We start from the raw sequence: 13041 nt of genomic DNA on the forward strand, positions 1-13041 counted from the left end.
ATATAGGATATAGAATATTTAGAAGCTGTGACAGGGAAGATCCTGTGTGGAATTTTGCAGGGAACAATGTGTAAATAAGACAAAACTGTGAGATTAAAATCTCATATTAAGATAGACGTCTCAAAAAAACTGCCTAATGCTGTTTTCACTGTGCCATGTTTGGGAGATGTGTTCTCTCCTCCTACCCTGCAAGCACAGGTAGAGATCACAGAGTCATTAAATGGGAGAAGACCCTTTGGATCATCAAGCCCAACTGTAAATCAAGTCCAGCCAACACACACTTGACATCATGTTCATTCTTTAGTACCAAGCCAAAGGATTTCAAAACTAATTGAGGAATTATTTCACAAGGGGAATATGTTAAAATGTTGCTGTGGTAATGTTGTATTACCTTGACCAGAGTGGATGGTAATTGTTTTACCCTCATAAATGGCATTGTGCCTCAGAGATTAGTGATACAACTCTTTTTGAAGTAAGGTTGAGAAATAAACTGATTTCTTTTTTTAAGGCAGGCAGTAGCTAACTTGATAAAGCCTATACCTTCAGTTTCTGCACAAATTACCCTGCTGCTGAAATTGTGGAATCTACTCAAGTGGGAGCAACCTCAATATTTCTCACTTGCTTTTATTTTCCCTCACAGTTTGTCCAAGAAAGTATCAAAAATCTTTGAGTTGCTGCTCTGAAACCAAACCTGCAGCTGCCCCTTCTCATCCTCATGGAGAGGGAGGCTGTGCATTTCACAGAAATTAATCCCAGCATTTCAATTGTTGTTCTGCTGCAGCATTCCATTGTGGCTCAGTGAAACATGCACATGGAACTTTTTACAGATGAGCTTTGCTGTAATTCTCCTGTTACTGTTTCAGACTCTGTTGTGTGGTAGGTTTTGTACAGGACACAGCACACTCTGTGCATATTGACTCTCTTTGTAAGGAAGGTTCTGAGCTGTAAAGTTACCACTTTTCTACAAAACATTCACACTTAAATCAGAATCATAAGATAATTTAGAGTGGGAGGGATCTCCTGTCCTCCTCCGGTCCAAAATCCTGCTCAAATTTATATATACATATAATTTCATTAGAGGAGAACAAGAGTTTTACCTCTTTAATTAATATTCATTACACTTCCATTACCTTTCATTAACACTTTTCAAGAACAGCAGTTTTCTGGGTGCTGGTATCTCTAAAAGTGTGAACTCCAGAGGGCTGATCTTATCAGGACCTTAAATGAGCAACATCTGAGTACAGTGCCCACAGCTCTGTACAAGAACATGAGATTGACCCTTCCCATGCTGACACAGCACCCAGAAGTGATGTGATTGCCTTGGGGAAAGTTCCTGAAAGTGTGTGTGTGGTTTTTTGCCTGCATTTCAGAAGAAAAAAAAAGCAGGTAGGATGTGCTGGGAATTAACCCAAAGGCAAGCAGTAGATGAAGCAAATGTGCTGCTTGGCTGTCAAAGAGCATCTTCTCATGGACCATAACATTAATTCCTAGGTAATAAAATGTAGCTGGAGAGTCTCCTCTAGTGTTTATTCAAAAGGAGAACTGGATTCCTTTTCTCGCTCTCTGAAGCAAAACCATCCATGAGTTACAGATAGTAGAAAAATATTTATAACCTGTTCACATAAGAAAATTCCTGATGTAATTTCACATCCCATTGTATCAGTCCATTACAGATTTCATTTCACATACTTTTCCCTACCTGCTAACACAGAATCAAATATGTGCATGACATCAGTGTGTGTGCATTTGCAGAAGCAAGTACAATATCTAAATGTAAATATGTTTTTAAACTATTCCTGCTGTAGGCCCTAGAGGAGGAATGAATAAATGAAATTTCGTTCAGTTTTCCAAAACAACTTTTTTTTGAGGCCTTGTTTTTAAAACAAACCATTACTTTTCTACGAGTTAGATCTTCAGACTTTTAAAGCTTTTTTGAATTCTCTCAGTTTAGGCAAGTGAAACCAGAAGAATCAATTGCTTTTGGAGCTTCTGCAAACCTCAGGGCTTTATATTGCTCTTCAATAGAAACAGTGATAGGAACATCAGACCAGGATGGAAGGAAGGTTCACTGATACTTGGAAAAACATAATCCCACCTGAGATTATGAGAAAAATATAATTTAAACCAGTAGTGTCTTGTATAATGATTTTTTTAAATTGCAATGCATTATCATTAATATAATAAAAAAAAAATTGATATCCAGTAAGATTTGTCAGATAATTCCCTTTTACAGAATTACACATAATACTCTTAACTTCCATTTTTTTCAAATTAATTTTCAATGCTTCTTTTGTTCCACTGATAATTTATGGATTAAATGACCTCAAAACAAATCATCGCTTGAAGTGTCAACCAACATTTTCATGTTGTTTCAGCAAATCTTCATGGTTTTCAGTAGAAAATACATTGTGTGGGTTCCCTACAGCTGTTATATTGGTACTAATGAAATATAAACGAAATTGGTGTGAACATAAATATGTTCAGCTAGTGGTTCTTTGATATTAACTATGGAGATATGCAATTTGAATGTGTTTTTTTTTTTTTGGTTGCCATGTGTATTCTTCACACTATACAAGCATCTTTCTGTTTAAATAGTTTAAAATATGACTGTATGGTCTCTTCATTAGTTGTGGTTTTTATTTTAGGGTTTAAATTTCTCTTGTCATAATGCAACCTTTTCTTCCTGACTTATTTTAAAGAAAAAATTTTAAAAGAATTAAGCATGCTGGGTTTATTTTTTTTATTTTTCTCTTTCCCAGCTGTAGGTATCCAGATGAAACTTGAATTTTTCCAGCGGAAATTTTGGACTGCAAGCAGACAGGTAATTTTAAATTGAAAGTTTTTTTGTCATTGAATCCACAACAGTTTTTTAACTGTGGAAGTGCTGATCTTGTCAGAAGCAAACTATTGTAAAGAAACAATGTATTTGAAGACTTGCTCTGGTTTTACATTTGGATACAGAAAAGGAGAATTCAGTGATGAAGAGCAGTTTCTTGATTTTTGGAAGCAATTTGAAGGTTTTATTTTTTTTAGGCCCCAATACATAAGGAATTACTTTGTTGTAAATGGTTTTTCTCCCTTAGAGAAAGTCTAAACAGTAAACAGAAGTGTGGAATTTGTTTCTAGTGATAGCAGAATCATGGCTTCTCACCTAGGTTTTCTCTCTAGCACTAAGAAATCAGGTCAATTAACAAAACTACATTACTGAATCATGGTTGACACTCACAGTGCCCAATAAACTTTACCTAAACCATTCGGGGATAGAATTTGTACTCACTGAAGAGGATAATCAGGTACTTTATGAGGATTAGGAGATGCCATCCCTGGTTTGAGAATCGATTGGAACTGTGCTGTTACAGAAAATAAACTCTGCCCCCACCCCTGCTGGAGAATCTTCTCTCATCTATGAATGGCCTCAAAGATTTAGAGTATGGAGGAGAATCTGGTGTTTAAAGCAGCTGAAATTGTTACAGTGTGAATGAACACTTTCTCTGCATAGAGGAACAGAACACATTTGGTGAACAACTCAAAAGTTTACTAGTCATTTTTAGGATTAATTTAGATAAAGATGTAATCAATATCATCTCCTTTAAAATTTTGCTCATATGAATTTATATAAAGTGGTTTTTTTAATCATCAAATAGAATTGAAAATATTCATTTTTTTTTATCCTCTGTAGTGTGCATCTCTTGATGGCAGATGTGCTATAAGTTGTGATGATGAAGTAAGTATTTAACAGATTTTTTTTCCATTGTATACCTCTACTCCAGTAGAAGATACATTTAAGATGAATTTAATTTGAATATCTCATTGTACATTATGGTCTTTGTCACCTTGTAAATATTACACTGTTTGGATAGTGAGACTTTTTTTATGCCTGTTTCAGGTACCCACTGAATTACAAGGCTGACTCCAGTACCTCAAATATGTGTTGCAATAATTTCTGCTTTGTGAATCCAGTTTGGGAAATAATTTGAAGCAGTGCTAAGGCATTTGTTTACCACTTTATTGTTAATGAAAAAAAAGCCACTAGCAGTTTAAAGTCTTTAGCTGGACAGCAGCACCATACAACCACATGTAGAAATTTAGTATAGTGTGGACATTGCTGATTTAGAGATTCCAGACTTTTTCTTCCTGACAAAACACACTTTTGATAGGACTCAAACAAATATCACAGCTCCTCTGGTCAGTCTGTTGACTTTCACAGCTTCTCTCAATGGCAAGAAGATATCTGCTGAACATTTACAGTATAAATTAAAGCATTTTAAAGTAAACATGAAGACATTAATGCAAATTGAATGGGACAATAGTCAATAAATATTAATTACTATTAATAATAATATGATAATTGTAAGTATAATTAAAAATAAAGAGAGTCAAGTGATGAGTGTATGATACCTTTGATCCAAAAATAGAGAAACCCATTAATTAAAAATCCTGGGGTTTTTCTTGAGAGCTTTGAATTTGCTCATTTATTCTTGTTTTCCTGATGCCTCACATTTTATTTTCATGTTCTGTTTTCTTTCTATTTCATTTTTGGTTTCTTAAGCCACGTTACATTCCATTACTGTTATTGTATACTGGAGCTGTGAAAAATACATAGAGGACTTGAACTGCATCAAAGTTTCTGTAGTTCAGATGTGTTCTCAGACCTCAGTTAACATTCTTGCTCTGTTTATTCTGGACTTCATGCCTACAGTTTTACAAGCTCAGGGACTCTCCACCTACGGAACGTTCCCTTGAAATCTGAAATTCACTGAACTTGAACCTTTGGGCAAACCTGAGCATAGTTCCCTTCCAATGCCTGTGAAACATTGTGAATTAGAGCTCTTTCATACAGCTGTAGTCTATGCAAATGCTATTATCCAATACATAAAACTTGTATCAGAAATCTGAGATTCACTAGTAATGAGTAAATGCATTCTGCTGCCCTTTGTCCATGCTAAAGTTAAATTACAAGCTGTTTCTTTCACACAGTAGTAATACTGGAAGTTATTTATCTTGCTGGCAAGTGGTGAATGAATGGTTCTGAATGAATATTTTTTTTTCCTAGTTAATATTTCTAAAATGGATTGAAATAGAAACCCTCTTATCTTCACATTCCACAAAAAATATATAGATTCCATTTATTGCATAATGCCTGTTTCCAATAACAGTGCTAAAAAAATCATATATTTTATAGTTCTGAACTGGGCTAGTGAATAACTGAATCTTAGAGATTTGAGACATGGCCACTAATTCTTGAATTGAGCCAGTCTTTTCCCAACAGCACATAAGCCATAAACTATGAAATTAAGCCTATACTTTTTCTTGTCCAGCATGACTTCTTTTGTTTATTTTCTATACTATGGAGAAATGTTGTTTCTAAAGCAGTATCTTTAGATTAATCTTTCATGAACGAAGACTGCAAATATGTATCCTCAAAAGATCTCAGTGTTGACTTAGCTCCTCTCCTGGTGCCGTCATTGGGAGGTTTCAGGCTGGCTTTGGGGAGAGCAGAGCTGTGCGGTTGGAGGCTGAATCTGAAATTCCATCCTTCACACACCGTTGGGCTTGAGGAGCTGCCTCTTCTGAGTGCATCAGCTCTGCTCAGTTCCTGCCCAGCACCATCAGCTTTTCACATTGCATTTGCCAGCTTTGGGCTTTCTGGCAGATCAAAGGTAGAAAATTAGTTGTTTCAACTTCCTTTCTGTCAGGTTTTCTGTCACTGGGCTTACCTGTAGCTTGGGTTCTCCTCTTAGAATGAATATCCTGCATTTGCATTAGGGAATGATGTTCATTCTCAACTTTTGCCTGTTTCAGCTTCAGCTTTTTTTAAAACCTCCACTTCGAGCTAGCATTTCTGCAAGTTTCTCCTCTTTGGCCCCTCAGGACAGTGCAAATATGTGGCCAGAATGAGAATCAGGCGCATCTGAGCTTCTCTGGAAACATCAGACTGCATTTTCACATCTTGCACAGCTACTACTGCATGGGGCTGCTTTCCCCCCTAAAACAGCAGAGTGATCTTGCTGGATGTGCAGAGCATAGCAGAAGGCATAATTTGTCATATTTCTGTAAAGCCCATTTGCTGCAGGAAAGGTTTTCAATCAAAAACAAAGCCTGGAGGATTCCTGTATTGAAAGCCATTCTGCTTATTGTTTCCTTTTATACAAATGTCATGGAAAATTCAATAAGCAAAGATAAAAATGTTGCTAATTTAGACCAACAATAGAAATACAATAAAGATTTAACACTGAGATAGTTATTTGGCAAGCCTGAGGAGAAACTGAGTTATATCAAGGTTTCAGGGTTTGAGTTAAACCTCATGTTTAAACTCTGAAGTGCAGTAATTAGAACTTTGCCTGTAGCAAGTAATTCTGTGAGGTTAAAATGGCGCATGTGTGTGTGGAGGGAAGCTCTGATTTGGCTTTACCTTGTTTTATACAGTTCAGACGTCTGACCTACCAAAAGCTAACAGTCCTGCCTCTAAACCCAGTTCCCAATTAAAAATACAATTTGAAAAGCTTTAGGAGACCGGTGGGGCCTCTTTTACAGAAGTTTCTGGCCCCATCCCCCAATGAACAAATTAAAAAATACTGCCTGGTCCTCTGTTGGTTCTGCAGGCTGACACTGTGTTTTCATTAATACATCGTTAGGGTAATGACATTGTGCTGATGTTTTTCTCCAAATACAGGAGAAGCCATCAGGAGCACTGAAGTTCTCTGCCTTTGCAAACTTTGCTATAAGGAAAACTTTTAAGAAGGGATTATGAAACCACAAAATTTTGTTTTTTATGTTTGTTTGTAATTATATTATATCCTCCCATTCTGTACACATCTTTGTTTAGTTTTGCATGAAAAAAGCATACAAATTGAATTGGATGATATCCCATAACCAAGACTACACTTATTTTGAATTTATGTAAAACCTTAAAAAAACCTGAAAGTTTTACCCATTTAGAATTGGCTTAGAAGTTAAGTATATAATTAACTTAATGCTGTGTCCTACAATCAAAAATTAAAATAGTATTTTACTATTTTTCAGACAATCAACTGTTACCTAATAGATAACAATGGATTTATTTTAGTGTCTGAAGACTATCAACAGGTAAGTGTAAGATTTTTGTTGAGACTTCTCATGTAATATATTAATCTAAAATTACTTTTTTTTAAAACAGGCCAACACCTGAAAATAGTAAGGAATTAGCAACATAAAAAGAATTCCTCTACAAAGAATGTAAGCTTTATTGTCACTGGAACTCAGTTTCTTTCTCCCACTGGAGCAGGGTCTGTTCTTAAACTCATAAATGTTGTCTTTAAAGACCTTTCTTCCTGAAGAAGTGTCTGTCTTCTGTAAGAGACTTTTACTCCAAGAAAAAAAAATCCCTGTGCCATTTTTGTCACATGGAAAGGTTGGGAAGGGAGAGGGGGAGGACACAGAGCTTTTACATTCAAACTTAAGATAATGAGATTTTGCAGAGCTGTTGGCTGAGGAGTTTGTTTTCTGAAGGGGATCATAGTCATTGAAGGATTAAAATTAAGCACTCATCATCACAATGGAGAGGACAAGAAATATGATTATCACAGAATCATAGAATGTTTTTCTCGATCCTGCAAACCTTGTGAAGGAACCATCACCATTCTCATTAACTTTTGCCTGAAAACTGCTGGGATGGTTCCCCAGTCATGCCAGGATTGTCTGAAGTTGAATTGTTTTATGTGTTGGGACTGTGAATAGGAATAGCCACACTCCTATTTAGCCCTCAGCTGAATTAAATTTGTTATGATGAGCATGACCTAAGAAATACACTCGTTATGGAATAATGATACCCTGAAAACCTGTTTGTCTATTTCCCCTTTAGTTGTTACTATTTACAGAGGCACAGCTGTGACTTGTGCCAGTGATTGGCCAGCTCATAGCTGGCTGTGGCCAGTGATGATTGGGAAGAGATGTTTCTTTTGGTAGTCACCTGATAAAAGCCATTTCTATTCCTGTGAATAGTATGGACAACTGTTGCACCAGAAATGTGCAAATGCTGGAAATGTATTCTGACCTGTTTTATTAGTTAAACGTGTCCAAGTCAAAGAGGGGTAGCTGAGAAGTCTCTATGTTTATGTAAATTTATAATAAGATTACATTAGTGTATGTCTACGTTATATATAGTGTGTATACAGGCTGTTGTGGGTAGAAAAGGAGTAGAGAAGTGGGATGATGCCTTACCAATTCCTGACCTATCTGGGGTTGCTTCAGCGCTGTTTTTCTATCTATCAGCTTTCCAAACATGACCTGAACTGCTCCAAGAATCAGGTTTGTGGGGCAGAGTAATTCTTCTGCATTGCCACTAAATCCTGATGTATTAAAAAAATGATAACCTGAGTGTAACTGCGTGGGGGAGAACTGGCATTTACAAAGGGAGCTTTTGTGGAGAGAACTGTCACTGAAATGTCTTCATAAGACTGGTGCACAAGTTGACAAATCAGGTTTATTGCTATCTAAGGCTATGTGAGGCATTTATGGTTTGGAGTTTCTTGACGTTGCCTGCCTCTCCAATCGTTTGGGTAATCTTTCTTCATCAGTCAGCCAGGGCTATTGAAGCTGGTATTTTTAGTCATGTTCCTTGTGTTTCTAGGAGACTTTACATACCCATATGTTTTGGAAAATGTTCCAAGGTTCCCCTGAGGAAAGGAAGGGGGGGAAAAAAGGCAATGCTTGCCTTTTAGGTGGAGGAATGCCTTTTTTTAGCTAGGGCTGTAACTTTTCTGCCTGCGAACTCCCAGGTGCATACTTGAGGTCAGCTAAGTTCCTTGTAATGGAATTGGGGTTTAGTTCATACAAAACCTATGGAATCCATGCAATTTGAGAGTGTAGTGCCCTTTCCCCCTCATAAATTGTGGGATTTCTCCCTTTAAACAATGAAGAGAAATATCCAGTCCTCCTGGGAGCTGAGGCTCTAAAATAAAACAGGTCTTCCCAAGGTAGAAAAGTGCTGTACTTGCAAGATTTTCCACTGTCACATGAATGGCTGCAGATGACGGAGTCACTTCCATCTTGCTGACCAAATTTATAACAGCAATGTTTGTTTTCTCAACAGAGATTTATTTTTATTAGTCCACAAGTACTGAATAGGGACAAAATGAGTAATTCATCAAGCTGAGTGGTTTTAAGTATGAAATGACTCTGAATGGAGTTAAAATTTATAGGATTGATGAAATGTACTGTTCCAGCTCCTTAAACAGGTCATACAGGAATTATAAACAATGTTTTTTAATGACTGTTTATGAAATCCTCTCACAACCTGTTTATATCTTTTTTTTTGAGTAACATTTTAATCACAAGAGTTTGTGATCAGATTAGTGTGTTTTCTTTACAAGCTTTAGGTTTGGAAGGCTTTTATTTTTGATATTGGATGTTATATAATGTACCTCAATATATTGTTTAAGCTCTCACATCTGCTCGGGGCAATAATATAATCCCAACGATTTGCCCTGACTGGGAAGTCCTCTTCAGGTTTTATGTAGCAGCAGTCCTGAAAACCTGTCTATGTAGCTGTCAAAGCCACTCTTGCCAGATCCTAGAATATGCCAGTTCAAACTGCATCCAGTGTTGTTTTGTATTTGTCTACACTTTTGGTAATTCCTTGCATTTTCCCCTTACAGACTGGTTACTTTTTTGGGGAGGTTGAAGGGGCTGTGATGAACAAGTTACTAACAATGGGCTCTTTTAAGAGGTAAGAATTAACATTTTATCTCTTAAAAAATGTTCTAACAAAAAATCAAAAGGAAGCCAAGACTGGCAGTGTGGCTGGATTCTCATCGGTACCTCTGTATTTTTTCTGTACAACCAGAGTGTAATTAAATTCCATACACATCCAATATTGAGTATTTGAGTCAGCCTACAGTGAGTTTCTTATTAAACAATGCTTTATTTGACTGCAATGCTAAAACTGTCCTTTTCCTCTTCCCACTGGGCTCAGGTGGAAAAGGAATTGGGCCATGTCTACTACTGAGCAGTTTTAAACAGCTCTCATGCAGAACATTTATGCCATTTTATCATTTTGACCTGTAAAAAGTTGGAGATTGCTCAAGCTAGACAGTCCAAAATGTCCTGCTATTGAAGGGAAAATGTGTTCTCCCAGTTATCCATCTCCATTCACATGCTAACTTACCTTGAATGTGGTTGTGACTATTGACCTGGTCTCACTATCATGGTGACATTCAAAACTAACAGTGATTTTGTGTTGTCCTTTGAAATAAATTGTGCACTCTGAGGAATTAAAAATAAAATTTCCCTTTAACCTGTAACTCACCACTGGAGTCTTCCTGGCTTTCACAAGGTCTAAGAATTGTTCATGTGGTCAAAGAGCTGTTCTGTACCCCTTTGTCCTCTTCAGCACAAGAAAACTCCTTTTATACTTTTTATTTTCCTGTGCATTTCTGGTATGAATAAAAAGACATATCACTGCTGCCATCCATTACTGAGTTTAGTTACTACCTGTGAGGGTGTGTGCAGAGCCTCTCTGAATTTCCCTCTGGTTTCTGGGCTTGCTTGGTAAATCAGCTCCCTTAAGCTGTGTCTGTGCATGGCAGCTGAGTACCACCCCCAGTAAATGACTGACCTGAAATGTGAGCATCTAGCACTCATGGAATCATCTCCAATCCTAGTTTTCTGAGGGTGGTGACTTTTTTGCATTTAGCACTACATTTTTAACATATGCTGTAGAAGGAAGTGAAGTAATACCACTGTTTATAGACTGGATTTGGCAATGAAAGGATCTGTTTGGACAAGAGATGAAGCATTTTATTTAATGCAAAGGACAAAATACAGCCAAAACCAAGGGATAATGCTTTAACTTGTCCCAATTTGTTTAGTCCTGCCCAACAAAGCATTTCAAGAAGAACATCTACTCAGTGATGGGTACCACCATTGAGACAACAGCCATAGTTTGAGAGTTATTTTTAAAATGCAGTGGGTGGATCTTTGGACTGGACCATTGGTTAGGATTTTGCTGGTCTTGGACTTCATTATTAGAGATAATGAAGGCATAAGGTCAGTGCAACTGAGCTGCATACTAAAGAAAATGTAAGCACAATGAGCCAATTATTCAACCATGATAAACTGACCATTGCAAATCAGTTAAAGATGGGACAGAAACAAAATGGAATAATTGCAAGTGAACAACTTCCCCTACAGCATATAGCAGCAAAAAAACCCCAACAAATTGTCTTTGAGCTGTGTTAGATGAGGCCTTTAAATAAATTAGTCCAACAATATGAAGAAGAAATCTTTGCTGGTTCTCACAAAAAATAGTCAGATGCATTTACAATATTTGTGAGATTATTAATTTGTCTGGGTGAGGATTGTGTTTTGCTTTTCCAACATTTATTTATATGAGATAAGAGGAAAATAAAAAGGATGCTTGGTTCAGTGGCAAGATCTGTCAGCAGAGGTATTTCCCTGAGAGCACCAAGTGGACCTTGCACACATTGTCATTGCTGCTCTTACCATGGGGGCAAAGCGGAGAGAGAGCTCTGCCATTGCATTTCCTTCTGATAACACCCAGAGCCATCCTTCCCTGCAATTTGCTTCTTACATGGCATGTACAGTCCAGCAGGTGAATTTTGTAACCCTGCCCTGCTGGAGCTGGTTGTGCTCCCTTTGGGGTGAGTGTAGAAGGTTCTGTAGAGCCTGATGTGCCCTGTAGAAGATTTGCTGTCAGCTCCAGCAGCCCTGGGGCTGGGAGTCCCCTCTTCCTCCAGTGCAGAGGTCCGAGTGGCAGTGCCAGTGTGTGCTCCCACCTTGTGATTCCTGCCAGATTCCAGGCTCTGCACCCACAAAAGGAATGAAATAACTCTTTGTCTGCTCTCCCAACTACTGCAAATCTGGAGTGATATAGAAGTGCTTTGTAGGATTGAGATGGAAGTGCTAAACAAAGGGGGGTTGTTTGCTGCTCACTGTATTTCTTTTCAACCTGCAGCAGGATGAAATTCAATTTTTATGTTCGCTGTTTATTTTTTAAAGTGAACTTAAATACCTCCTTCCCTCCTCAATTTCTTTAAACTCAGTGCTTCTTTTGAATAATGTCTGCATATGTATGTATGTATATTTTCTTAGTTTATGGGGTTTATAATTAGGGAGAAAAACTATATCAGTGCCTGCACAGCAACGTGACATGCTCTATGATTTCATTTAGCAAAATTATGTTTATCTTGTACCTTAAGTATTGCACATAGTTAAATAATTTAAATATGATTTAAATGTATTATTAAATAAATTAGGATGTGCTTATGGCAAAGTATCTGCTTCACATAACTTAGAAAAGTTTCTTTATGTTTTTCTCAGTACTTTGTTTATATAAAAACAGTGAAAAAAAATTCAACAGCCCCAACCATGAAAATCTAAAAACCAACACTAACATCAGGAAAATTAAGGTCTATCAAAGCAATGAGATCCCTAAAGAAATAAGCATAAAAAATCTCTAAGAGAAAATGAAACAGCTCTTGACTTCCAAACACTTTCACCCTTTCCAGTAGGAGGAAAACTGAGCAATTCTATATGAAAAATATGGAAGCAGCATCATTTCCTCTTACAGTTCTTTTTCCAGCAGGCATGCTCTCACACAGAAGAGTCTATGCATTGGTATTTGGCATTTAGTAATTTTGTAATTTTGGTATTTGTCAATCTTGGCATTTGACCAGGTTGTGAGGATGTAGGACTGAAGTGGCACAGCCCTGAAATGCAGCTTCCCCAGGAGCTAAGGCTCAGTCTATGAAGTTCTTGCTGCTCTGAGAGCTTCTGTTGTTTCCCAGTTTTTCTTGTAGTGCAGATCCTTCACCTGTGCTCTCTCTCCACATGCACCAAGAGGCAGACTTTCATCTGTCTTGATTTGCTTTATAAGCCAAACCTAGCAAGTGTTTTTTTCCCCAGGTTATGAGGATAAAAGAAATTCAGAACTTTGTTCTTGTCCTAGAAAGTAGTTTAGTAAATTCTTAAATCCAAATCATTAGAATAGTAACTAGTTGCTTAACAATAGGACACAGTTTTCACTGATGTAGCAGAGCCTCA

General features: G+C 37.2%; 1 protein-coding gene across 3 annotated transcripts in view; it reads left to right on the forward strand.

Annotated features, from left to right (window-relative positions):
* Positions 1-13041, forward strand: part of CACNA2D3 (calcium voltage-gated channel auxiliary subunit alpha2delta 3) — a 385648-nt gene that overhangs the window by 341055 nt on the left and 31552 nt on the right. For all 3 annotated transcript variants that reach the window (XM_030956482.1, XM_030956483.1, XM_030956484.1), the window contains 4 exons: positions 2760-2821; positions 3680-3724; positions 7024-7086; positions 9636-9706. In XM_030956482.1, coding sequence (XP_030812342.1) covers positions 2760-2821; positions 3680-3724; positions 7024-7086; positions 9636-9706 — 241 coding nt within the window. The remainder of the gene's footprint in view (positions 1-2759; positions 2822-3679; positions 3725-7023; positions 7087-9635; positions 9707-13041) is intronic.

The sequence above is a fragment of the Camarhynchus parvulus genome, chromosome 12, assembly GCF_901933205.1.
Source record: "Camarhynchus parvulus chromosome 12, STF_HiC, whole genome shotgun sequence".
NCBI lineage: Eukaryota > Metazoa > Chordata > Aves > Passeriformes > Thraupidae > Camarhynchus > Camarhynchus parvulus.